The 24,359-nt window shown below is 43.7% G+C and overlaps 3 protein-coding genes across 10 annotated transcripts in view; 2 read left to right on the top strand and 1 right to left on the bottom strand.

Moving 5' to 3' along the window:
• The first annotated feature begins 720 nt into the window (after nucleotides 1-720).
• On the top strand, nucleotides 721-10,427 carry tmem62 (transmembrane protein 62). Its single transcript, XM_030045172.1, has 14 exons — nucleotides 721-878; nucleotides 1,041-1,269; nucleotides 1,721-1,832; nucleotides 2,005-2,142; nucleotides 2,704-2,749; nucleotides 3,262-3,403; nucleotides 3,854-3,978; nucleotides 4,676-4,798; nucleotides 4,941-5,096; nucleotides 5,372-5,531; nucleotides 6,070-6,268; nucleotides 6,530-6,634; nucleotides 7,209-7,327; nucleotides 8,268-10,427. Exons 1-14 carry the CDS (start codon nucleotides 841-843, stop codon nucleotides 8,589-8,591), a joined length of 2,016 nt encoding a protein of 671 aa, XP_029901032.1. The 5' UTR covers nucleotides 721-840; the 3' UTR covers nucleotides 8,592-10,427.
• A 517-nt stretch (nucleotides 10,428-10,944) lies between these two features.
• Nucleotides 10,945-17,375, bottom strand: ptgr2 (prostaglandin reductase 2). 3 transcript variants are annotated; one of them, XM_030045173.1, is made up of 9 exons: nucleotides 17,308-17,375; nucleotides 15,925-16,007; nucleotides 15,721-15,839; nucleotides 14,653-14,844; nucleotides 14,175-14,345; nucleotides 13,163-13,372; nucleotides 11,984-12,193; nucleotides 11,810-11,849; nucleotides 10,945-11,692 (listed from the first exon to the last, which is right to left on the bottom strand). In XM_030045173.1, exons 2-9 carry the CDS (start codon nucleotides 15,959-15,961, stop codon nucleotides 11,628-11,630), a joined length of 1,044 nt encoding a protein of 347 aa, XP_029901033.1. In that variant the 5' UTR covers nucleotides 15,962-16,007; nucleotides 17,308-17,375; the 3' UTR covers nucleotides 10,945-11,627. The 3 variants fall into 3 exon arrangements, with proteins under 3 accessions (XP_029901033.1, XP_029901034.1, XP_029901035.1); XM_030045174.1 differs by having other exon boundaries at nucleotides 17,320-17,375; XM_030045175.1 differs by lacking the exon at nucleotides 17,308-17,375 and adding an exon at nucleotides 16,122-16,140.
• The window catches only part of mideasb (mitotic deacetylase associated SANT domain protein b), a 28,720-nt gene continuing 20,113 nt past the window's right edge, over nucleotides 15,753-24,359 (top strand). For 2 of the 6 annotated variants that reach the window (XM_030045171.1, XM_030045166.1), the window contains exons 1-2: nucleotides 17,191-17,604; nucleotides 21,696-23,603. In XM_030045171.1, coding sequence (XP_029901031.1) covers nucleotides 22,047-23,603 — 1,557 coding nt within the window. In that variant the 5' untranslated portion in view covers nucleotides 17,191-17,604; nucleotides 21,696-22,046. Of the gene's footprint in view, nucleotides 15,875-17,190; nucleotides 17,605-18,987; nucleotides 19,355-19,862; nucleotides 19,881-21,695; nucleotides 23,604-24,359 lie in introns of those variants that run through there. The other 4 variants (XM_030045168.1, XM_030045170.1, XM_030045167.1 and 1 more) reach the window with 4 other exon arrangements.

The following is a 24,359-nucleotide window of genomic DNA, read 5'->3' as shown; positions in this document are numbered from 1 at the left end:
TATTTAATAGGATTTTAATGGTGTTTCGTAAGCAACAAACAGCAATAAAGTCAACTCGCATTGCACGAGCTCTATCAAGTGAATAATGTTTAAGCCTATGAATACTTCTTGTCTTTATTCCTACATCAGAATAAAGCTTGGAGTGTTTGTGATGAATGTTTTATTGCTGATAGAATGAAAGTGTTTGAACAATTTAGAATAATTAATGAATATGATTTTTTTTTTTTAATCTTTTTTTTATTATTATTTTATTTAATCTGTAATCTGTGGATACTGCTGAAAAACTGCGAATTTCCCGCGGGATGAATAAAGTATCTATCTATCTATCTATCTATCTATCTATCTATCTATCTATTGTTGCCATTTTGTGGTCTAGGAAACAATTGTGCATGTCTATTCAATTATTTATTACTTATTAATCACATGCCACGGTGTTTTGGATTGACAGTTTTGACAAGAGGTAAGACAAAGGCAGTAACTGTACTCAGTGATTTAGGAATGAGTCCAACTTTAGGCATTTCAAAAAAAAAAAAAAAAAAAAAAAAAAAAAAGCACAAATAACTTTAGCCTTTTTTCCTCAAAGTGATTTATTTTGTCAATGAATATTATAACTGGCTTAGATTAGCTTGTATGTTAATTTTATAAAATACTGGAAACGGAAATGCTGTCCGAGTGGGAGCTCATAACTTCCTGCCTCTCTCAGATGAGCTGATGACGTCTCCACATCCAACCGGTTAGTGTTGGTAGCTAGCAGGCTAGCAGCTACCTCCTCCTCCTCCTCCTCCACCTCCTCCTCCTCCTCCGCCTCTGGACGGATCTGTGAATGAAGATCGCACCTCAATGCATCTCTCATGGCCGCGATGGAAGCGCCAGCTACGGTCTGAGCCTTAGCTCCTAGTCATGTAGTTAACTCTCCAGCTAGAGCCGTAGTTCATGCTAGTGACTTGTGCTCCGTGCCCTTAGCGTAGTTAGTGTCGGTGTTGCTAGCCTTTTCTGTACGGGACAGCAGCAGCAGCTAGCCCGCTCTCTCGCCACTACAGGAGGATGCTGAAGCTGTTCGGTGCGCTGGTTATCCTTGGACTGGCCCTGGCGTGCATCACCTCCTGGGTGCTGGAAAGCTATGACACGGCTTGGCACCCCAAACGAAACGTCCAACGCCCCAACACCGGCGACGGAGATGGAGATGGAGATGGAGATGAAGCTGAAGCCAAGGGGAGTTTGCCACCATTCCCCGGCGGGGAGCTGAATAACATATTCTGGTTTATACAGGTGAGGTGTTACTCTGCCCTTCTGGCTAGCTGGTTCTCGATTTAATGTGTCAACTTGTGTCAGGTGACTAGAGTCCGTATGCAGTCGCTGTGTCTTCAGCAGACATTGCCTGACCTTGCTATGGGCTTTAATCATCGCTTGAGTATTGGTTGTGTTGCAGGTGTGGTGGGCTTCCACTGAACTGCTGACTGACTGACTGACTGAATGGGGTCACTGACCAACCAGCTGTCAGTGTCAAGAAAAAAAAAAAGGTGGTTGAGAGGGACTATAAGTAGTAGTCAGACTTTGAACTCTGTTGCAACATATTGCCTCTAGTGGAAAGACTGCAGACCAGCCAGATCTGTGTGTTTCTAATGTCTCTCTTTGTATGAATACTGGCATTATACAAGTTAAAAAAAAAAAAAAAAACTTGCTGATCAACTGTGATTCTGCTTTTTATGTGTGCCTCAAGGTGTCTGACATCCATATTAGCCGATTTCGTGACCCGAGACGCATTCCAGATTTTGAAAAGTTCTGCACTGATACCATCACTTCCATCAAACCGGCTCTAGTGCTCGCAACAGGTAATGCACTTGTTGACTTGATTCGGAAAACCATTTTAAGTCATCACTTTGGCTGCATGTGGTCTTGCTAAGAGGGTGGGGCCATCAACTCCCTGCAGCCAAAGCCGTGTTTCTCTTACTTTGCTCGCTGATGCTCTCTGAAATCTCAATATCTGCTTTTCCGCACATGCAGGGGATCTGACGGATGCTAAGACGGAGAGTAAGGTGGGCTCTCTTCAGCATGAGGTGGAGTGGCAGGCCTACCACAACATCCTGAAGAGGTCTCGTGTGATGGAGCGCACGAGGTGGATCGACATCCGTGGAAATCATGGTGACTACTACCGCCACAGCACTTGGCATCCGCACCAGGCGTAATGTTCCCAGACTGGCTGGGGCTGCGCCGAAACATCTGAGAGTAGAAAGTCTATTAGCGTATGGAAAGAACCCATTAACTGTGGTGTATTGTAGCATCGCAGGAAGTCAGCCTCCTCCTCCTCCTTGCAGCTTTCCCCTCTGTTATTTGATCGTGAGCTATTAGATGTGAAATAAGATATCCCCACATTGCAACTGTCCAAAATAAATAAATATGCCACTGAATCCGCAGTTTCTCTGACAGCTATTCCACTATTGTCGCTCGCCGTTGTCGATCGATGTCCTGTCAGTTCATCAGTTTTTCTGTCTTCCGGTAATGACAGACTCGGTTCGATAACAAGAGGATCTGTGTTCCCGGAGTTAAACATGTGCTGTCCCATGGGAGATTCTCCGTGAGACATTATAGTGGCTGGTCATACACAGTGAAGCTCATATCAGTCATCAGTCGCTGCCCTGCTGTTGATCCTCGGCTGCTTGAACGTGCCCCTCCGTGTCATAATTATTTCATTTCCTCCTATAGATGCCTTCAACATATTTTCGCTGGACAGCATCAACAACTACTACAGGTCAGTATCGCAGACATGTGATCAATGCACAGATTGAAATGCCATACAGTGTGATATCAGAGTCTGCTCCTGCATATCAGCCGCTTCGAAGTAGCAGCAAGCTGAGTGTGATAAAGTCAATCAAGACGTCTCTCCTCTGTAGTGGGTTGGTTGCCTGCCTGAGAAACATGAGTAGTAACAGACCTATTTATTGACATTAATCCAAGCTGTCTGAGCTATCTGTGGCCCAGAATAGAACTACGGTCTACCCGGACAGACTGTCTCTCCTGTCTTTTGACACAAATTATGTTTTATGTGCTATTGATGCTGCTCATAACGCTGACTGATTCTTTGTCTTGTTAATTTTCTTAATGTTGTGGTCATCCTCCGTTAGATCGCTCTCCCACACATTCGTCATTCGTTTATTCATGCATTCAATTACCCCAGGGTTCTATTAGGATAGTAGCTACTGGCTCTATCCCAGTCGCAACCGTGTCTTATTGCTTACGTTGACTTATCACATTTCCCTTTAGGAAGTACTCAGCTAATCAGAAAGTGGGTTCTTTCCACTATGTTCACAAAACTCCATTTGGCAACTACTCCTTCATCTGCGCAGATGCCACCCTCACGCCAGGACCCAAGAGGCCGTACAATTTCTTTGGTATTCTCAATCAGGTATGCACGTCTAGTAGCTTCTGCGCTCACGGTGTCACCCAGAAAATCCAGGTGAAATTTATTAAATTGAATAGTGACAAGGTTCACAAAGCAGAAAACCTTTAGAAAACGATTATTAATTTATCCACTTGGTTCTGGTTCATCCCCTGGATGAACACCAAACATGATTTTTTTGCTTAGACTTATTGTTATGAGAGTAGACAAAAGCTTTGTGATTTAATGAAACTTTCCCTTGTAGGGAACCTGAGCTGTTGAATGAGCCAACTGTAATAGGATATAGCAGAGAAAATGGAATATATAATAAGCAAAGGAGTAAATTGGGGTTGTATAAACATATACAGTTTTGTAGTGTTAACTCCAGAATATATAGTGATACACAATGAAATGGTGAATGAATGTTATACATTTTAACTTCCTGTCAACCTGTGTTCCTCTACCAAAACCTTACAGACTCAAATGAACCTGCTGGCCACGTTCAGAGCCGAGAGTCTGAAAAGCAACCAGTCCGTCTGGTTTGGCCACTACACCACCTCCACGATCATCTCCCCCTCTCCGGGAGTTCGCGAGCTGATGAGGTAACAGTCAAGTGGGTGTGGGATCCTGGGCCAGCTTTCACAAACCGGCTTGGGAACTAACTTCACTTTTTTCTGGCCATTGTCCAAAACTTCCTTCCTTTCCCTTGCTTTTGCTTGATCATTTTTTTTTTTTTTTTTTTTTACCAGTAAGCTGGATTTGTCAGAATACAACTTCAAAATGATAACTTGCCAAAAAAGCTGTTAGTGTAGTTAAATACACCAACTAAGTTTCTAGCATTTGACTGGCAACAGATTTTAATCTTATGTTGAGGACTGATGGTCTGATGCACATCCTTGTTATGGCTTGATGGCCATATTCCCTTTTTTTTTCTTTTTTGGCCATCAGAATTATAGCCTGAATGACGTTGGATTTTTGAGGCAGATACCAGTATCAACAGTCAAAATTTCAGACAGTGAAATATTGGCTGATCATTTTTTTATACGCAAAATACATATTTGTTATAAGAAATCGACAAATTTGGTAATCAAAACGTAATAAAAATGCATACTGGAGGATTCATATTTTACAATAAACTGCTGGATCCAGCTGTGATACACCGCACTGCCAACTCACACACTAAACAGAGCCATCAATGGAGTCTGATAGGCAAGCTATTTAATGAACACACTGTCATTACCAGGATAATATAATCAACTCCTTAATTTTGGATACTTGGCCTGTTTTCTATGTGTTTAGCGCTGCTGTTGCCTATCTCTGTGGCCACCTGCACACGCTGGGCGGCCTGATGCCCGTCCTGCACAGCCGACACCCACAGGGCACCCTGGAGCTGGAGCTGGGCGACTGGATGGACAACCGCAGGTAAGGCCAGATCTTTCTCTCGCTTTCCAGCATTCTCTCTTTCGTCTAATTTCTACTGTCTCTCTTTGTATTTTCTCTTTACTCGCAAACACACACATATTGGCCAGCAGTACATAATGCTAGTTGACGTTTCGTTTTCCAGGTACAGAGTTCTTGCCTTCGATCATGACCTGTTGAGTTTCGCCGACCTGAGGTTTGAGCAGTGGCCCGCAGTTCTCATCACCAACCCCAAGGAGGCGCAGTACCTGCACCCCGGGGTGGAGCCGCTGGGTCGAATACGGAGATCAACCCACATCAGGTGTCTGTGCTGTGTGTGTGTGTGTTGTCCCGCACCATAAAACCCTCACCTCCACATCACTCTGTGCTGAACACACACTTTTACTGAGCATAGATTACCAGTCTTCTTATTCTTCTCATGTCCCGTTTATAACCTGATTTTCTTCAACTACATCCATCACAAAGCGCCGTGCCATAAAAATAGATTAAAAACAAACACATGATAGCATTTTCTTGATCAGATTGTAGATATTCTAACGTGCTTTGTTTTGTTTTTTTCCTCTTTTGTCTTCAAAGGATCTTGGCCTTCTCTGAGGCTCCGATCACAGCGGTGCACGTGAGTGTAGATGGTGAATCGTTAGGGAAGGGCCACTCTGCCGGAGGCCCGCTCTACGTGGTGCATTGGGACCCCTCTCTCTACCTCAGTGGACTGCACACCATCAGGGTTAAAGTGGAGGTGGGCATGACATTCGTTCTTCTTCCTCTTACAGAGATAGATTTGCTGAGACTTTGAAAATAATTTGTTTGTGCTCATTAGGCTTTGTTGGTGTTGTTCATTTGTGATTTCGGAGTCACATAAAGGGTTTACAAGCCACAGGAAGAAGGGGTGTTCAGCTCCTCCTATCAATAAAGACCTGAGCTGAAGAAATCCATGTGCAAGCCTCGATGCGACCATTTGTCTCATTTATCGAATCCGCTGTTAATCTCACAGAAAACTAATGACCCAATAATTGCATTACATGTCCTGTGCACAGCTATGTATTCCTTTTGGTTTGGTGTGCCAAATTGGGAATGAACCATTTGATCAGGATGCAAAAAAATGTAAAAAAAAAATAAAAATGAAAATGGGAAGAATGAGAGAGTAGGGAAGTGTGGCTGAAGACTTTTTGTGCGCAGTGATTCATTATTTATGGTAAAATTAATGACTTTTGTGTAGTTCACTTTCTGCTGACTTTATCATCCTTGCCTCTGTGTGTGTGTGTGTGTGTGTTCAGGACGCGGCAGGCCGGTCGACAGTGCGGGAGCAGCAGTTCACTCTAGAGGAGGACCTGACTCCCAGCTTCAGCTTCGTGCAGTCCTTCATCCTCCTCACAGACCACTACATCCTGGGCCGGGTGGCCTTTGTGATCATGATGCTGCTGAATGTCGGCATGCTGCTGCTCTTTAGGTTCCTGCGTGTTCCCTCTGGCAGAGGTCAGCTGTCACACACACACACCTCTCTTCAAACAATTTTCACACATCTAATTTTATTTACATTTACATTACAATTAAACAGATGTTACACTCGCAGTCTGCACAATAGTCTGTCAATAGGTAAACCAAAAGCTGCAGGGTCTTGAGCCAGCCCATGCAGATTCCAAGTCAGTGCGGCTTGCTATAAGTCTTCTGTGATGTGCGTGTAATTATTTAACTTCTGAGAATTATTCGTTCTTATTCACTCATGCGCTCCTCCAGCATCCACAGGGCTCTCCTCTCAAGCGTGCATGTCGCTCCACCTGGTCAGTAAAATGGACGCCTTCTACTACTCTCTTCTGCTGTTCAACGTGTACACTGCCTTAGGTGGGTGAACAACTGCGTCTTAATCTGCCTTGAGCTCACGATGCACCAAACTTGACAGCATCTGTGATTATTATGAAATATTATACCATAAGTATTATATTAAAGGAATACTCCAGTTTTCAAATACACACGATACACTCTGTGCATAAGACAGCTTCAGAGTTGCTGTCAAAGTGTATTTTTTCACTTTGACGGTGCTAGGCTAATGAGTCCCATAGACTTCAAGTCTTTATGCTAAGCTAACACGAAATGATATCCATTGGAACCAAAGCATAATGGTGATAATGGTATCAAACATCTTGTCTCAGTCTGGGTAAGTCGTAAAAAAAAGTTGTTTTGCCCAAAACGCTGAAGTATTCCTGTAAAGATCCTGAAATATTGTAGTAATATGTGTTTGTGGTCTTGTTGGATCAGAAGTTTGTGTAGTCATTTATGATACTAATATGTTATAAGTTTTGAAATATTAATCTAAAAAGTAGTTAAAGTCGTTTTCTTTCCTAAATAAATGGTCTGCTATCTTAAAAATCCTACTTGTTAAAATCAGCCTGTGTCGGTTTCCCTCGTCCTCCTGCAGGTCCGTGGTTCATAGGAGAGCTGATAGACGGCCACAACGGTGCCTGTTTTGCCTTCGGGGTGTTCATCGATGGACACTTCCTGGAAGGCAGTCTCACTTACGTTGTTGGAGTTGTTCAAGTAAGAGGTTTTCAGCATGTCTGCATACGGTATATAAGCTGTGATTGTGATTGTGATCATTACAGTGTCATCTTAACTTAAAAGCACAGTTGGAAACAAATCTATCCCTCCAGATAGTTAATGTGTCCCGACACTCCAGTGCAGTGGGACTGGATTAGTACTGTCTAGTACTGTCAAAAAAATTGCACGTGGAAAAAGTCAATAGCAACAGCTCTTTCCAAAAAAGAACAACACGGATGCCTGGCATAATCAACAGCCCTTGGGACTAAAGGGTTTTGCTGGGAACTATTTCCTGCTGAAGAACATTGGCAACCTGCATCTGTCCGCCCCCAGTGTGTGTGAATTAGAAGCAGATAGACACAGTTTGCTGGTGTTCTTTGGCAGGAAATAGCTCCCATCAAAACTTTTACCAAAAACTTCGCCACATCACACAGAAACTGCCTGGATGGATAGATTGCACCAAGTGGGAAAATGGGAAAATATTCCCTTTTTCTATTTTGGGTGAACTGCTCCTTTAGATTCTCAGAGGTGCAATTATCCACAGCACTTCATTTTAGTGGGCCACAAAATTCATGATAAGTGTGTGATAATTAGCAAGCAATACACTGGAAATTTCTCTGAAATGACGCCCAAATTACATCAAAATTTACTGAAAATCTAAACTTTTACTTTTACTTTGACATTTACAAACACAGTCTGAATATTCCAAATAATGTTGGAGACTGCTTTCATGGTTGAAGTTGATGGTTTTCCTGTAGGACTCCAATGCAACTAAGCTACATTCAAGTTGAACATGTGAAGGCAGTATTAAGTTTTTATGATATTCCAGAAAATGAAATAAAATAAATGAAGTGTTACCCATTTATCTTATTTAACTGTAAAAAAAAAAAAAAAAAAATTACTTGCTCCTCACTCCTTACCTACTTGCTCTCCCTACCAGCTGGTATTCTTCAACATGCCCCTCACTTGTTACCTCTGCTGGAGCCTCCATCACCGTTGCCGCGGCAACACCTTCCGATCCCACTTCCTGCGGCCAGGCTGCCGCTGGCGGACTCTGGTGGTCCACTTCTCCATGCTGCTGCTGCTCACCTGGCAGGCCTACTCCTGCTACTTCCTCCTGGAGACCTACGGCCCCGTGGCCTTTTTCCTGTCTCCGGTTCGCACATGGGCACTAGGGCTCAGCCTGCTATTGGTCTACCGTGCCTGGACAGGCCCCGCCCCTCATCTCCGTGACAACAGCAAGAGCGGCTCTCCCTCTTCTTGACAGTAATTGGACTGCGCCGCCGCCGGTTTCCTTGAGCCTGACTCACAGTTATATATTTTGCCGTCTCTGTCCACCCTGACGCCCTCAGACGATTCTCCCCCCCCTCCACACAGCAAAGCCCTCCTCTCTCTCGCTCTTCCTTCCAAAGCCACTTTATATCACTCACTATCCTGTTTCTAGATAGTATTGTTTATTTAATATGCATGTTCACGTAGAGCACTGGTGAGCACATTTCTGGCCATATTCATAGCAATGTGTACAGTGTCAAAAAAAAAAAAACAGAAAACCTTGGGATACGTTGAGGGTTATATAGCCAATTTCAGCTATGTGAGGACTAGTCCAATGTATGCTGCAGTTGACAGTATAAGTGCTGTATTCTGCTGTGGCTCAAGCTGATTCATTGACTTGAGCTGTAGCACTTTTTGGAAGTGTTGCCTTGGCCACCTGCCACTTCACCACTGCCAAACAAGGAATAAGAAAGATATTACCTTTAACTCTTTCCCCCTCCTAAAAACAATTCATTCACTGACGAAGGCTGGATGTGCCAAACGACCCTCGTTTTTACCTTCCGACGCAAAAATCCTTAGGATGAGAAAGGAGCGCACTTCTCTGTGAGCTTTCCCTCCACAGGCCCACGCCGCCATTGGTGGAGACGTTACGGAAGTCACTTTGCCCAGAGATGGCATACTGTAGGTTATGCAGCCCCGAATGATCATGATCTCATACTCAGCTTACACTCTCTACATATTAATACAGGAAATACACTGCGTCAAACCAGTAGTTCATTCATGTACAAGTAGATAAAGAGTTAAAGCGGAGAAAGAAAGAAAGAAAAAAAAAAAAGAAAAAATCCTTTGCACATAGCTAAACTGCCACTAATCACTGTTCTCGATATTAACATTGGAAGCATCATATCAAACAGAGACATTCACCTTTACCGTAGCCCTGCACATTTTCCCGCGTTTATTTGGTCTTGAGCTGTTGTAATGCCAATTCTGACAAAAGACACAGAGAAGCTGGCCCGAGTTTTCACGCTCCCTCTGACGTCACTATAGAAAGCAGCTGTTTGTCTCTCAGGAATGTGAGCACTTGAACAATAGGCTGGTCCCACTAGTATTTTCAGGAACTGACAATACGACAATGTTTTTATACTCCATATAGTAGCTCAGTGAACTAAACAATGTTGAACAATCCAGATGTGTGGTGGCTTAAAAGACATGAATGTGACATAGCTGTGGTGAAATGAACAGTTTTATTTATTTTTCTTTTTTTTTTTCTGATTGTAAATGTGTGATTGTGTCTTTTTTTTCCCCCCACCTTTTCCTTTATGTGCTGATGTCTCTGCACTGATAGTGATCATCACTGTCCCGGGAGGTTAGACCCTCCCTCGCAAGCAAATCTGGGTCAGAGGTTACCTGCTTTTTTGGAATTCATTTGACAGCTTCGTTCATCAAGTAATTTCTGTCCCGACTATCCAGAATGTAGATCCCTTTTGTGACGCAGCCTGTTGCACTCTACTTCAGCCCTTTTCTTGTCAATAGCAGCTGCAGGTAAGTTAAATCCTGGTATTTCTTTAACCCAGCCGGAGTGCAGAATTGCTCAATGTAGTGATGAATCATAAAAAAAATAAAATAAAAAAAAAAGGAACAAAAATCTCCTTAGACATTGAGCAATAATTTGCATTCTCATTGGAAAAGGGTTAATGAATACAGCGAGGTAACTTTTTTCTTCTCTGCTAAGGCAAGTGTGTACCTTTCCATGCTGTATGAGAGCAGTATCATGTGTATATTTCCAGAATTAAGACAAATACCTTGAATTAAAGCATTTTTTTTATTATTGTTTTGTTTTTGGGAGCAAAACCTGTGTCTAATTATGCTCAGTACCTCCTACAAGTTATGTGATACGTCCACTGGAGGGCAGTATTGGCAGGGTTTGCAAGGTAATAAGGGATGACTGAGCTTACTTTTCTTGTTTGTATGTTTGTTTTTGTGCTTTTTACCTCACTTTAATTTTTCACTTTCAGAATAAGCATGGGAATCTTTTTCTTTGGCGTAAAACCACCAAAAGTTTGTCCTGATGAGTTAAGTTTTACAGTTCATTAATATCATGATCCAAGCTCATTGATAACTATGGTAAGCAAAGAGGCTGTTTATACATTTTTTTAAGTACTGTATGATGGTTGATTGTCCACAAGAAAATGAAATGTCAGCTGTTTTGCTTTGTTATAAATGTTTCTTCCTCCTAATGGTTAACCGCAGTGCGTCTCTGAGAAGCAATATAGTTGATGTACTGGCGTTTACTTGTTCTGCATCCCCTCCCGTTACCATGGTGAAATACATGAATGAAGAGATGATTTTACACCGACCACATCTTTTTATTGTGACAACTGAAATGAGAGCAAACCACGATTTTATTTTATTAATGGTTTATAGTGCTGTGAAATAAACTGTTCATGACAGTAAATCACATTCTCTACATCATAGTCTCTACGTGTCATCATCCCCATCATCATCATCATCATCATTATCACATAACATTTGTATTGCACTTGACTGTGACAAGTCATGTATTTCCAGACATATTATCACAGTACTGGGTCCCCTACTGTCAAAGTGGAGACTTTGCGGTCTGCCAGAAGAAAAACTCTGGGTCAGCATAACAGCAATACATAATATTGTGTAACTCGCTGAGTATAGTGACTACAATAATCCAACCTTGCTCCCATTTGACAAGAGCAACATTTTTTTAAAATTAATAAGTATAAAGATTCAAGACTTTTATAACTTCCAAGCACTCTTCAATGATCATTTTATTATTCCCAAGAACATCATTTCAAAGAATATAATGCAATTTTTCATTAATGGCCTTGAAATGGTAATAAAATATTAATTATTGGCATCAGCAAATCAATGCAATATCTCGTAAGGGTTCATTAACTTCATGTTAATAGTGGTGATACAAAGGCAGCGGTGAGTAGGTTTATTTCCCACGGCATTTAGTGTGAACAGTCTCTACTGGAGCCTACAGTCATTTTCTTCACTCTGATAACTTTATAATTTGCTTGCCAACGTTTCCACCATTCATCATGGAGCAGAACGCCACTGCAAGAAAATGAGAAAATTATTTAACTCCTGCTAAGGATATGCTGGTGCTCTGCCAAGCCAAATAAGAAAAGTGCACATATGATAGAGGCAAATGCTAGACATTTACACACATACCTCCCATATTCTCAATGCCGTTCACCACTGTTTCCAGAACCTAATACAGAGGAAAGAGACATCAGTTCAATGTGTGCAAAAAACAAACAAAAAAACAGACAGGCAACAAGCAGTTTGCAAGTGAAACAGGACACCCACACAGCCACCCACACATCATCACCACCTCCTCCTTACCTTGATTTGGCCTGATTTGACCCACTGGCTGAGCTGGAGAAGCGCAGCCTCCATTTTGTCCATGTAGTTGAGCACCATGAATCGCTCCCGGGTGATGTTCTTGCTTCGCAGAGCTTCCTGTGTCTCTTCGCTGAGGGGCGGAGGGTAAGGCACGTCCTTGTTGTACTGAGAGATCTGCCCGCACAGGATCACGTGGCTGCTGTTGTTCATCTGGAGGAAAGAGCGCCAGCGTCGCATGGGTGAGATCTGACAAGAGGCAGCACACTGGACCACACAGGACTGACAGAAAGCCCTTCTGAATTCACAGCCACCGTTACTCCAACACAACTAGTGTGCAGGCCTAAATAATATAAAACTAGTTCTGCTATCACATCGATTGCGTGATATGAGACTAGATGTCAGTCTGGGAGTTTGAATTTCATGATACGATGAGGTGCAAGTTTTCGTTTCTGAAGTTTAAGTTCAAATGTATTCAGAGTCCTCAATCACTGTTACAGTCTCAGGGGGATTTACACGTCCACGGTTTACAGAAAACAGAACAACACTCCCTGAACTGAACCATCATAGTGGGCAAGAGAAACCTCCCAACGAAACCAAAGAGCCAACAGGGGAGAAAAGGAAGAGGCCCAGCACCGAGTGCAGTGTGGGCGAAAGTGGGCAATAATTAACTCTGATCAAATACAGTAAATTGGTTGGATGATATCAAATCAAAACTAATCAAATCAAGAGCAGAATAAGATGAAAGGCACAAACATCAAACAAGCAGACAAAACAGGATTCGAAGAACAACCTCTATGGCCATCATATCCACATTACTAAAGACTGTTTATTAAAAATATCTTGTGTGAAAATATCTTATGAATAGTCATCCCTACAATATCGTGTCAATACTGATATCAAGGTGTGGGGTTAAATATATTGTGATGTTAATTAGATATGGATAAGGTATATTTGACTTTCTCCACATCACAAAGCTCTAACAGAGGTGTTAACAAATGCACAAAATCGCGGTTTCATATTTGCAAGTGACGCGAGTGTTTTTGGGGAAAATACCTGAGAGAATTTGAAATGACACATGTTTCATTCAAAACCCCCACAGAAAGTGAAAGAAAACCGTTTCAGTTTTGGCCTGCCTGTGTGCAGCCGCAGCATCACTCACTGACACCATGCATACAGTACCTGTGCTATTACAGTGTCGCTGACGGCACCTCCCACGTTGTCGAAGTAAACATCTACGCCATCGGGACAGCACTCCCTCAGCTTGGCGGGAACGTCGTCTCGCCTATAGTTGATGGCTGCGGAGAAGCCCAGGTCTTCCACTAAAGCTCTGCACTTCTCCTCGGAGCCGCAGATGCCGACAACCCTCACGCAGCCGTCCAGCCGGCCTATCTGAGGAAGAACAGGACAAGAAAATAGAATCAGGGGCGGGTTTCGCTTCCTGCCTTGTGATCTGATTAGTATTTATTGCCAGTCATCATGGTTAGCTGGATTAGATGTGTTGCTGAAAGCACGGTTCCCAGAATGCCGCAAATAAACTGCCATCACTTTCTATATGCCACGTATCATCTTTCTTAAATTAAAGCTTCAATGGGCCACGGATCCACATTTGAAGTCATTTTTACTTTAGGAATCCTGATATGAAACGATATTTTGGCTTCGGTTAAGTATTAAATTGCTTCGATGTCATACTCGAACACTGACAAACGTTTCAAAAACATGAATTTAAAGGTGCGGTATGCAAAATTACCGAGGGTCAGTTGAATTGAAGAACTATGGCATTTTATTGTGTGCTTATTCCACATTTTTGTCAGCTGAGTCTAGATGGACCTCACTTCAATTGACCAAATAATTATGTATAGTGTAACTTTAAAATAATGAATGAAATCTGAATAAATGAATTAAATCCTACTGAATTTAACTATTCCTCTTTTTGCTATGGACACCCTGGAAGCCCCTCAAGGATCCCTTGAGGGTCCCAGATCCCACTCTGAAAACCACTGTCCTGGTTCACTCAAATAATTTAGTAGTATTTTTCAAAATTTACAAGATAAATACCTGAAACAAATCAGTCTGAATGGATAAATGTGTGGCAAACGTACATTTTTTTTTTTTTTATAAAAGCTCTAGCCTTATGCTGACATGACCTTAATTGGCGTCTAAGAGACATAAATCCAGAGGTTTCTTTATTTACCTGTCCAGCTATTGATCCACAGGCCCCAGCCGCTCCACTCACCACCATGGTCTGATTGGCCCCTTTTGTCACATGACCTTTCTCCCTCATGCCCAGCAGCGCAGTGAGGCCCGTCATGCCAACTGCACCCAAAAAGTAGGATAAGTGCCCGTCAACCAACTGTGGATCAACCTGCAGTGGACAGATGGTGATGATGAGATGTGTGCATAATATAAGGTAATAATCATTGCATATAATAATATAACATTTACCACTTGTTGAGTGCACTAGGATGGCTGATTTTACACCATGATATTAAAAGTCAATTCCTAACCCCAAGTGTGCATGTGTTTTCTCTATTGAGCTTCACAGGAACACATTCTAGCTTTTCAAACAAATTAGTAAATGCATCTCCCCTTTTTGACTACAGATTTATATCTATTTTTACTGATCTATTTTCTTGTTTTTCTCATGCAGACGACACAGCAATATGCTTCACCTTCTGTAAGATGTTTCCTTTTACAGCACTGTGGGTCTGCCATGGCCAGTTGAATGAAGTGACCACGTCGCCCTCAGAGAAACCACTGCAGCGGCTGGACTTGACCACGCCGACGCCTCCACCATCCACACTCTCCGACAGCTGCCATGGAGTCAGGTACTCCGCACCCGTGTCTTCGTTCATACGGCATCGCTATGGGGCACACAGGTGGACACCGAGGTCTTGTGAGCAGGAGTTAAGTGGAAATGCAGGAGATGGGGGAGTTTTCTGTGGTTTGTGGGGAATCTATCATCTTTGCATCTTTCCACAGCTTAAGAGCAGGAAGTCATAAAAGTCATGGGTTCCTAAGACACCAGATCAGCTGTATGCAAACCACTTATAATTTCTCTGACTGAGCTGTAAGTCTACCTTTTCTAAGCATACTCTCTTCACTAGACCAAATTTGTAAGATGCAGCTCCCTGTGGAAAAGCATCATTATAATATAGATGTGGGATGATATGCTATCTCCCGATTCAATATTATCACAACACTTGGGTGGCGATTCAATATGTATTGTGATTCGATATTAAGATTTATTGCAATTCTTTTAAATTATTCTCTAGTTTGTGGTTGTAAAGTTTCATAAGGCTGTGATTATCCTAAAGGATTATCCTATAGGTCATTTTACACAGTGATGTCAAGTTTCAAAAAAGGGTCTCAATACAATAAAATGGGGGCTAACATCACCACACATGAATCTAATGTGGCTCATTGGATCCACAAGACTCTCAGCTTTCCAGTAAAACTCAGTTCACGCAACTCCAAGACTATGCATGGGATTAGCATAAGGCATGGCTGCAAATGTGAAACCTGTGGGTGCCCAGAGAACCCATTTTCATTCACATATCTTAAGGTCAGAGGTCAAGGGATACCTTTGAAAATGGATGTGCCAAATTTAGCCTACCTTTGGAGCAATATTCAATCCCCTTGCCAACAACCTAGTATGACATGCTTGGCACCGACTGATTCAGGAATGGAAAAATGCTCAAAATGCTAAAGGTTTTCAGGACTGGCTTAAGCATCAATACCATGTAAGGGTCGACAGAGAGGAAAAGCGTCCGGACGAGAACCTCACCGTCCTTCAGGTCAAGGGACAGAGTTGTCTCCTCCAGGCGGAAGTTCTCAGGAACAGGAGCCCCATTTTTACCTGGGGGAACAGGTAAAAATGGGGTCGTCATTCAGGTAATTTGCACGGGCGTACAGACACAACACCAGCACGAAGCGTGACATACCAGGTCGGGAGCTGAGCACGACTCTCTGCACCTGCATCCCCGAAGTGGCTTGTTTCGACACGGGGACCTGGCGACAAACACTCCTGAGGTTTAAAGCGGAAAGCCACCTCGTTAGTGGAAATTTTACTGAGTGGTTGAACCTAAACACGACCAAGAAAAGAAGTCAGCAATTCGCTACAACCACGCTGTGCACTGACTTTTAATGGCAAATGTGTACCGCCTGCACTGTAGGTCAGAAAGATCCAGACCGAAGCGAGATGTTTCTCTCCCACTTCCGTTTTCGGTTTCCATTAGGTAGACCTCATGTCCTCATCAGTCCTCATCAGAGAGCCGATGAGTGTCTCAAATTTGATGCAGCATTTATTTTTCGTGATAGTCAAAGGCTCCGTAAGCTGCTGGAAACGCGGTAAGACCTGGAAATATTTTCAAATTAGTAAATAAAACTGTTTAGCTGGTTTCGCGCATGCGTATTGTTGACATCAATATGGGAAATATCTATTTTTCCAGGCGGTTTAATTCATAGCGGGTTGCATGTCGTAGTTAGTTTGATAGCTGCTATACTGTAATTAAATTCAGGACAGAGATTAAACTGTTAGATACACAGTCTATTATAGCCAAGGTAGGCTATAGCTCTATGTAAACATTACATTATAGGAAACTGTAACTGATACTTTACTACCTATCTATAAATATATATTTGATCATATTTGAAATGCTAAAAGGCCTTTCCTATTACATGGCTTAGTATAATTTAATAATCACGAGGTGCTCGGATTGAATATGTAATAATAACCGCCATTTAACCTTTTTTTCGGTGGAATAGCGAGTTGTAATTGGATGTTTTTTGAGTTTGGCGGTCACATTGCATATAGAATGTTTATTTAAAAAGGAGCCGAAGTTAAATACTGAGCAGTATTGTGCAAATTCAAAGAGGTAATAAATAATTTCCATTACCTATTACAAGATAAATACTTGAGCCACTACAAAATAAAATGCTGTATTTATTTTGCATTTATGCTATAACGTTCTTCATGGATAATTTAATGACGGTAAAGAGGGGAATAGTGATATAAACCATGAATGAAGCGCTATAGAGAATGAAGGATACACACGTTCACATGATGGGGGTTCAAAATTCGTCACGCTGTTCCGGTGTAGCCAGCACGGATTTCCGTAGAGGCTGGAAAGAGCCTCAGTTAGTCATCTTGACATTCATATACTATCTTTGTCTAGGTGCAGTGGAGCCGTTAAAGGCGGCTGCAGCGAATAAGAAACGGGACGCGGCCCCGGTGTTATGTCAATACAACAAGAAGCTCTGCTGCTGTTATTGACCAGATTACGCACAGATTATACTGCACATTTCGGCTTGCAATCGATCATTACCGGATCTATCACCTTCTTTTATCCGCTCTCCCGGCAGTGTGACCCCGCGTAACACCTACAGGCTGCAGCGTCGACTTTTTTCGGATAGCGTTGAAAGTGGAACTGGGAAGTGACGCCTTTGTGGAGGAAATCAGAAAAAAAAAAGTTTATGGGTTGTTTCTGAGTAAAGTCTCCCAACTAGCTGATGTCAGTTCATCTTATCGTTAACGCAGCATTAGCTTCATATGCCAAGCGGGGAAGGAGATGAAGTGAAAATGAAGGTTTGTGTGCGTTAAACATGGACGGACAGAATTTAATGTAAGTACTGCAATAAAATTATGCGTTTACCTCTTGTAGCCATCACAAACCATTGTTAGTGTTTTATTAGTTAGCTAGCTAGAGTTGTGTTGTTCCTGGGCAAGCCAGCTGGGCACTGAAAGCGCCAAAGTAACATTAGCAAGCTAGCGTCTTACTAAAAAAAAAAAAAAAAAAAAAAAAAAAGTAAAAACGAGAAAGTGTGAGGGGAGATACCTAGTATACCACACATGATTCACCCGTAATCTTTCCAGCATACCCACCGTTGTGCACAAAATCCCCCTTACACGATGTGATGATGTAATGATGGCAATATGTTGGATTTTCAGCAATTTAAACAGACTGTTATGAGCTTTAAGGAGATTTTTTTTTAATTATTGCACTTTGACACACACACACACACACACACACACACACACACACACCTCATGGACACATTTCCCTGTGCACACACGGTGTCATGAGAGGCAGACATGTCAGCCTGACCCGGCCTGTAAGTCAGCTGCATCTGTGAATGTTTTCAGGCTTTGCACGTTATTTTGGGGCCAGAGAGAGACAACGGCAGCTCTGCACAGCCTGGCAGCCACATGCTTAGTCATGCCCACTGACATGATAGTGCAATGTTTCCACTTGCATTGTTTAAGTCCAATCATGACCTGTGTTTTATTTTCATTTTATTTGACAAGCTCATATGGATGCACCTCAGTGGCTGTATCGCTGAGATTTCCTTGGTTACAGAATAGACCAGTGGTTACTGTAACATTAGGGTTGTGCAATGGAGAGAATATTTCGAGTTTATGGTTGAGTTTTATGGCTCACTAGTTTCGTTGTTTTATTGTACTCTTCCCCCTTTCATAACCGTGAATAATAAACCACTGGCAAAACTCAAATTCATGCAAATGGACGTGTACGCTTGCCATCAGTGCCTGCCTGTGATCATATTGGGGTGGAGGATTGGAAACACTTGGATTAGTATTAGATATATAGCAAGATGAGTAAACTATGACCTGATCATCAAAACACGTACATAATATTGGTTTCCAGGAAAGCATTTATATGCCCTCCACTGAATTCTTACTTCACTGTGACTCTATTTCCTGCATTATCTGCAATGTAAATGTGTGTCATGATTATGACTGCCAGGCTGAAAAAGTGGCCACACTCTATTCCACCAATGCAAACGTGTTTGAACTGAGTGTAGCTCGGATTACCCCCCTTTTACATCTCCTTGGTCCCGCCGTGTGTCGGAATTTCCCGCATGGACTGAGAGGGATTTTGCTCCGTAAATTACAGCGCCCTCCATGTAAGAGGAAAGCCTTATTTGGGCATGGAAGTGGGTGTGGCGAGCAGGCTACAGGGGGATCACAAGACAGGCCGAGAGAGAGAGAATGAGTGAGTGAGTGTGTGTGTGTTGCTCGATGCACAGCCAAAGGCCGCATTGCTCGTGTGTTTTTGTGCAATCGTAGTGCAATAATGTGCAACAGACAGCGGTGGCATTGCCCCCGCGTTTCTACACATTAGCGCTTCGTTTTCGACCCGGATAGCTGTTGTGTTGTTATGTCCCGCCCGACATCGACCCCCTTTCCTCTTGACTTGGAGAAAAAAAAAATACTAGTGAGGTCAGCAGCATAGCATGAGTCAAACTCGGGGATGTATGCAGTCATCATCACAGGTCTGGATTGGATTGTGCGGGCCTGTCGGGTGCACGGAGCTGCGGCCAGCGCTGTGAGCGGCAGCGTTCATGACCAACACAGTAAGTACCGGAGTGGAAACCGCGGTGCTGCTGACTGTGGAGACTGTGCTGATCGACTGTGCACATTTATTATGGCGACAGTGTGTTGACAAAGTTTGTTTACGTCGCTCGGATAGACCCCGCCGCGCTCACTCGCCTCACATCATCGCTGTCGATTAAACCAATGTGTTGCTAGATGCACTTGTGCAGATGTGTTGCGCGTATTTTGCACCTTAATTGGACGCATTTACGCGTGGAAAGTGGACGGTGTGCGAAGTGTGACGTATCAACCGCGCAGGCAAGTTGGGTCTGTCCACAGCGTTATTATTATTATGTCTTCAACGTGTGCCTTACAGGCAGCATTGTTGGCTTGGTTTGTTGCAATGGGGCATGGCATTAGTGACTGGATAATCCGTTTTCTGCAACAAAGGGTTTCTCGTAAATAGCGCTGAGCTGGCTGGCCACAGGCAGGCAGGCAGGCAGGGGAGAGGAGAGGAAGGGGGTGTCCAGGAAGAGGGCTGTCGTGTAGGACGCAGCATGTTTTGTTGTATGTTTGTTTTTTCTCCGATTTATCCTCCCATGATGGTTTGCCCTCACAACAGGCCGCGTGTGCGTTTATGCCACGGTGTGCGTGTTGGGCGGCACGTCCTGATTTTTATATTAGGAAACGCCGATGGATTAGACGGCTAACTGTGCTTGACATTTATTTTAAGCCAATTTAACGTGTTACTTTGTTTATTGGGTTAAACCCCCAGGCTTGTGTAATGTTGCACTTGTGATACGTCATGATCCCTCACCACAGATAGTGTGGCTGTTATGCACATACACCCTGCATACTGCATGCTCACTTGCTCTCTCTCTTTGTAAACAACTGTTCTGTTCTGCCTCAAAGCTGGGTCATCATGCAAGGAAACCCTACTTTGGTTGCATGCATTGTTTACAGAGGCATCTGAGATTTTGATTGTTTCCCAGGCACTGATAACAGGGCTCAGTTACCATGTTTGTTACCTATCTAGTGTGGTCATTCAAGTTCTTCAGTCAGTGGTGCCCCAAGCTAGTGCAGGATCTGAACAGCTGCAGCTGTCTATTTTAAGATGTGTGTGTGTGTGTGTGTGTGTGTGTGTGTGTGTGTGTGTGTGTGTGTGAGAGAGAGAGAGAGAGAGAGAATGTGTGCATGTGTGTGTTTTACTAGGCCACCAGAGTAAAAGGCGACAATTGTCAGTCACTTCTTAAGTTGTCAGAGATAGACAAAGCCAATTCTGTTGTAGATTATAATATTAATTTATATAATCATCTTGACAGATTGTTTTACATAACTGGAGCCCAGCAGTCAGCCACTATGCTGATCCTGATGATTCCTGCACTGGGGGATCTGCTGTCTTTCTGTTTAGACTGACTGATGCAAAAAACTAACAAGATGTGCATCTTGTTAGTTTTTTGCATGGACCAAGGGTTAAAATTGCAACAAAAACACAGAGAGACTGTGTGCTTCTGAAGACTTAGCACAATGTGTTGTGTCAAAATCTGCTCTGAATCTCGGACATCAGACAATATTTTTGATGATAGTAATGAGCTTCCATGGCAATAAATTATGATCCCGTAGAAGCTATCAAGGCTTGCAAGGCCATTTCAACTTGGCCCTGTTTAGTGCTCTTTTTTTCCTGCTGTTTTTTCCCTGCGTTTTCCTTGCAGAGATTGTTTCATCATGACTCATGCTTGCTCACTTTCAGTTGTCCTTCCCTTTTGAGGATGCACACATGGTTCAAAGGGCATGGATTCCCTGTTTTCACCACTGATGAGTCAGTCAGAGGCTGTTGTAAAAGGAGTGATTTCAGTCACATTTAACCTACCATGTGTTTGATCGGCTCGGCGGGAAAGAGAACTTCCTGTCTGTTAGAAATCAGTAGAAGTCAGACGGGCTACGACAATCTTATCAGTGTCCAGTGAGCCTCAAGATTTTTTTCAGTGCGTGTACTTTAGGTGTTTCAGTGCTGCCTTCATGGCTGGGTGTGCCACAAATGTGGTGCAGTAATATCCTGTAGTGTCACTTTCAGGAACTATTGATTTAGGCATTTCTGTTAACTACCACTCAAGCCCTAAGGACCTTTTAATACGTGTGCTTGCCTGCATGCAGGTCCTTATCCCTGTGTCATGTGAGCTTAGCTAATAATGACACAGCTTAGTCCCTCCCCTCCCCTCTTCTATTCTCCCACCCGATACCTTTCAGTGGAGGTCTATTGTTGAAAAGGCACACAGCAGGTTTTTACATTGCTGAGGCGGGGCTGATAATGAGTCCCCCCTGCGGGTACCTCTTTAGTCTGATGGCTCCATGCTTGACCCCTCTCTCTTTTTCTCTGTACAGGGTGTCACCCATGAATGAGCAAAGCACGTGGACTCCTTCAACCCTGCTCACCCCAAGCCAGCAACCAGAGAGAAGGTCACAAAGAACAGCAAAAGGGAAGAGAACATCACATTTTTTTACCTGGCCGCTGCTCTTACGGTTTTCCATGTAGTTTTGCTGTATTACATCACGACGGGTACCCTGTCCATGGGTATACCCAATCACATTTAAAATTTTTGGATTGATCACTTAAGTGAATACACACACTGGGACTTTGAAAGTTGCTGGGTTTGTTGGGCAGAGTAGCGTATTGTCCACAGAGCATACTACTCCCAGTCCCACCAAAAAATATTCACCTGGGTGTGTTTATTCATGCTCGCGATGAGTGTACCAGCCCAGCAGAAACCCAGCACCAAAAGAACAGGCAAGCGCATTACATTTTTCAGCGATCAAACTATAGCGATGAAGGAGACTTCTCAACACCCTGAGGGTTCCTACTATCTTCTTGGAGGCACTGCCTCAGATCCTGGACAGAGCGAGGCTGCTAGCACCGTGTCCTCCAACCCAGAGGGCCCTCACATGTACCTCAACTCAGTCATCTTCAGCCCAGATAAGGGTGACCAGAGCAGGGGTCATTATCAGCAGACTGTGCCCATGAAATGGGCCCACCAGGAGTCCAGTCAGCAGCAGCCATCGCAGTCCCAGCAGCAGAGAGCTGCTACCTGGACCACCATGGCCAACTGGGGACAGAACTTTGCTAACTACATAGGAGTTAATGTGACTGACTCAAGGCCCCAGACTGCCTTTGTGAAGCCAATGCATGAGACCTCTGGTTTACAGCCGCAGCCCCCTAGCAGGGCTGCAGACAAGCAGCCACTGGGGGCCAATCCTGTGGAGGAAGCCTACAGGGACATCGCTAAAGCTCGGGGTCTAGAGTGGGAACAGCAACAGCAGTCCCAGGCCTTTCAGCAGACCCTGAAACCAGGGGCACTGAACACCCAGCAGCACAGCACGTCCAACCCAGGGGGTAGCTCAGTCTTGCAGCCTTTCCAGTTGGCCTTTGGCCAGCCCAAGCAGCACCTAACAGGCTACTACCAGACCTTTCAAGGCAGCCGGCCAACTTTACCCAACCTAAACTATTCAGCACAGACAAAACCCCCACACCAGTTGCAGCAACTGCAACAACAGAAGCAAGAGCAAATACAGTGCCAGCAACAGCAACAACAGCATCACATACTCCAGCAGCAACACCATCAAATGCAGCAACAGCAGATCCTTCAACATCAACATGCACAACAACAGCTACAGCAGCAGCAGCAACAAATACAGCACGAGCAGCAGCAACAAAAGATACAGCAACAGCAACAACAGCAGCAGCAAATACAACAGCAGCAACAGCTCCAGATTCAGCAGCAAATGCAACATCAGCAGTTGCAACAACAAAACCCTCATGTGCTTGACTATTACCCCAGTGCACAAAATGCACACCCTCACCCACATCCGCAGCCTGTGGTAGTACACTCCCAGGAGTCCTCTGCACCAGTTCCCCCAAAGATCCAGGAACCAGTTATCCAGGACATTACTCCAGAACCCCAGCAGCCCACGGACCCTTTGCAGCCCCCTCTCCAGCCTCTGCCCCTGCCCCAGTCGCAGCCCCTCACACAGCTCCAGTCCCAACCCCAGCCTCGCAGATCTAGGCGGCTGTCCAAAGAGGGCGGCGCGCCATCGGACAACCCTTTCCTCATCACTTCGGATCAGGCGGTGCCGGGGCCACAGGGCTCCCAAAACGGGGCCCGGGACATTCAAGCGGCCCCGACAGGCGTCATCCAGAGCACGCGCAGGAAACGCAGGGTCTCACAAGAGGTTAACCTGGAGACACTCGCTCAGACAGCCTTGGAAATGAAATCTCTTCCATCACATGTTGTTAAGGTAAGCAACCGGTTTGTCCTTGTGGCTCAGGGTCAGTTTAAGTAGTTATAGATCTGTCACATGTTCTTCTTCCTTTCTCTTGCTTTCATTTTCTTTCTCACCTGTTTCTTTTCTCGTCTCTTTCCCTCCATCTCTCTTATTCTCTCACTTGTCTTTGAACTTTTCCCTCTCAAGGAAAAGAGGAATACCACAGAAATGATGAGACTGTCATGAGTGCAGATGATTGTATGGCAGCTTATATCTAAACTTGTCGTTGGAAGCCGAAAGCTGTTTTCTAAATTGAGAATATCTTGGTGGCAGCTAAAAATCTATTTTGCTCGTGTTATCACGGGGTATAATTGCAGTGGGATTTTTTTCCCCACACAAGAGCAAAAACTGGAACAAACAGCCCAATGCATCTGCCAGGCAAACTGTGCCAAAACTTGTGTTGTTTGTGAATAACACTTTGCTGGAAGAAATGCTGAATATAATCAACGCCCTGTGAACTGTACAGCTCTGCCTCCCAGTCTATAACTATCTCAAGAATTGACATTGCAAACGTTACCACAGGGTTAATACACAGGTTATGAAGGGCATGGTATATATTTCATCTTATGAGAAGTTTTAAAATTAAGATCTTACATGATTTTTTTTATTTGCACTTACTCATCTTGATGTGTTCTTGATATTTTGCAACATTTCCCATTGCTAAACAGTGTGTTGCTCAGCATGGCTATACCTTGGGCTTGCTTCATGGGTTTTCGATCATACAGACAG

This window comes from Myripristis murdjan, chromosome 22, assembly GCF_902150065.1.
Source record: "Myripristis murdjan chromosome 22, fMyrMur1.1, whole genome shotgun sequence".
NCBI lineage: Eukaryota > Metazoa > Chordata > Actinopteri > Holocentriformes > Holocentridae > Myripristis > Myripristis murdjan.
The sequence above is the reverse complement of the archived record's forward strand: the minus strand, read 5'-3'. Positions and strand labels throughout refer to the sequence as shown.

Excerpts from the sequence above, each read along its gene's own strand:
- tmem62 (XM_030045172.1), top strand. The coding sequence starts at position 841 with ATGCATCTCTCATGGCCGCGATGGAAGCGCCAGCTACG. Across the intron at positions 3,979-4,675 it reads GGAGTTCGCGAGCTGATGAG|CGCTGCTGTTGCCTATCTCT; the intron begins GTAACAGTCAAG and ends CTATGTGTTTAG. Across the intron at positions 4,799-4,940 it reads GACTGGATGGACAACCGCAG|GTACAGAGTTCTTGCCTTCG; the intron begins GTAAGGCCAGAT and ends TTCGTTTTCCAG.
- ptgr2 (XM_030045173.1), bottom strand. The coding sequence starts at position 15,961 with ATGCAGGTGCAGAGAGTCGTGCTCAGCTCCCGACCTG. Across the intron at positions 14,845-15,720 it reads TCTCTGTCGACCCTTACATG|CGATGCCGTATGAACGAAGA; the intron begins GTATTGATGCTT and ends TGTGCCCCATAG. Across the intron at positions 11,850-11,983 it reads TCAAATCAGGCCAAATCAAG|GTTCTGGAAACAGTGGTGAA; the intron begins GTAAGGAGGAGG and ends CCTCTGTATTAG.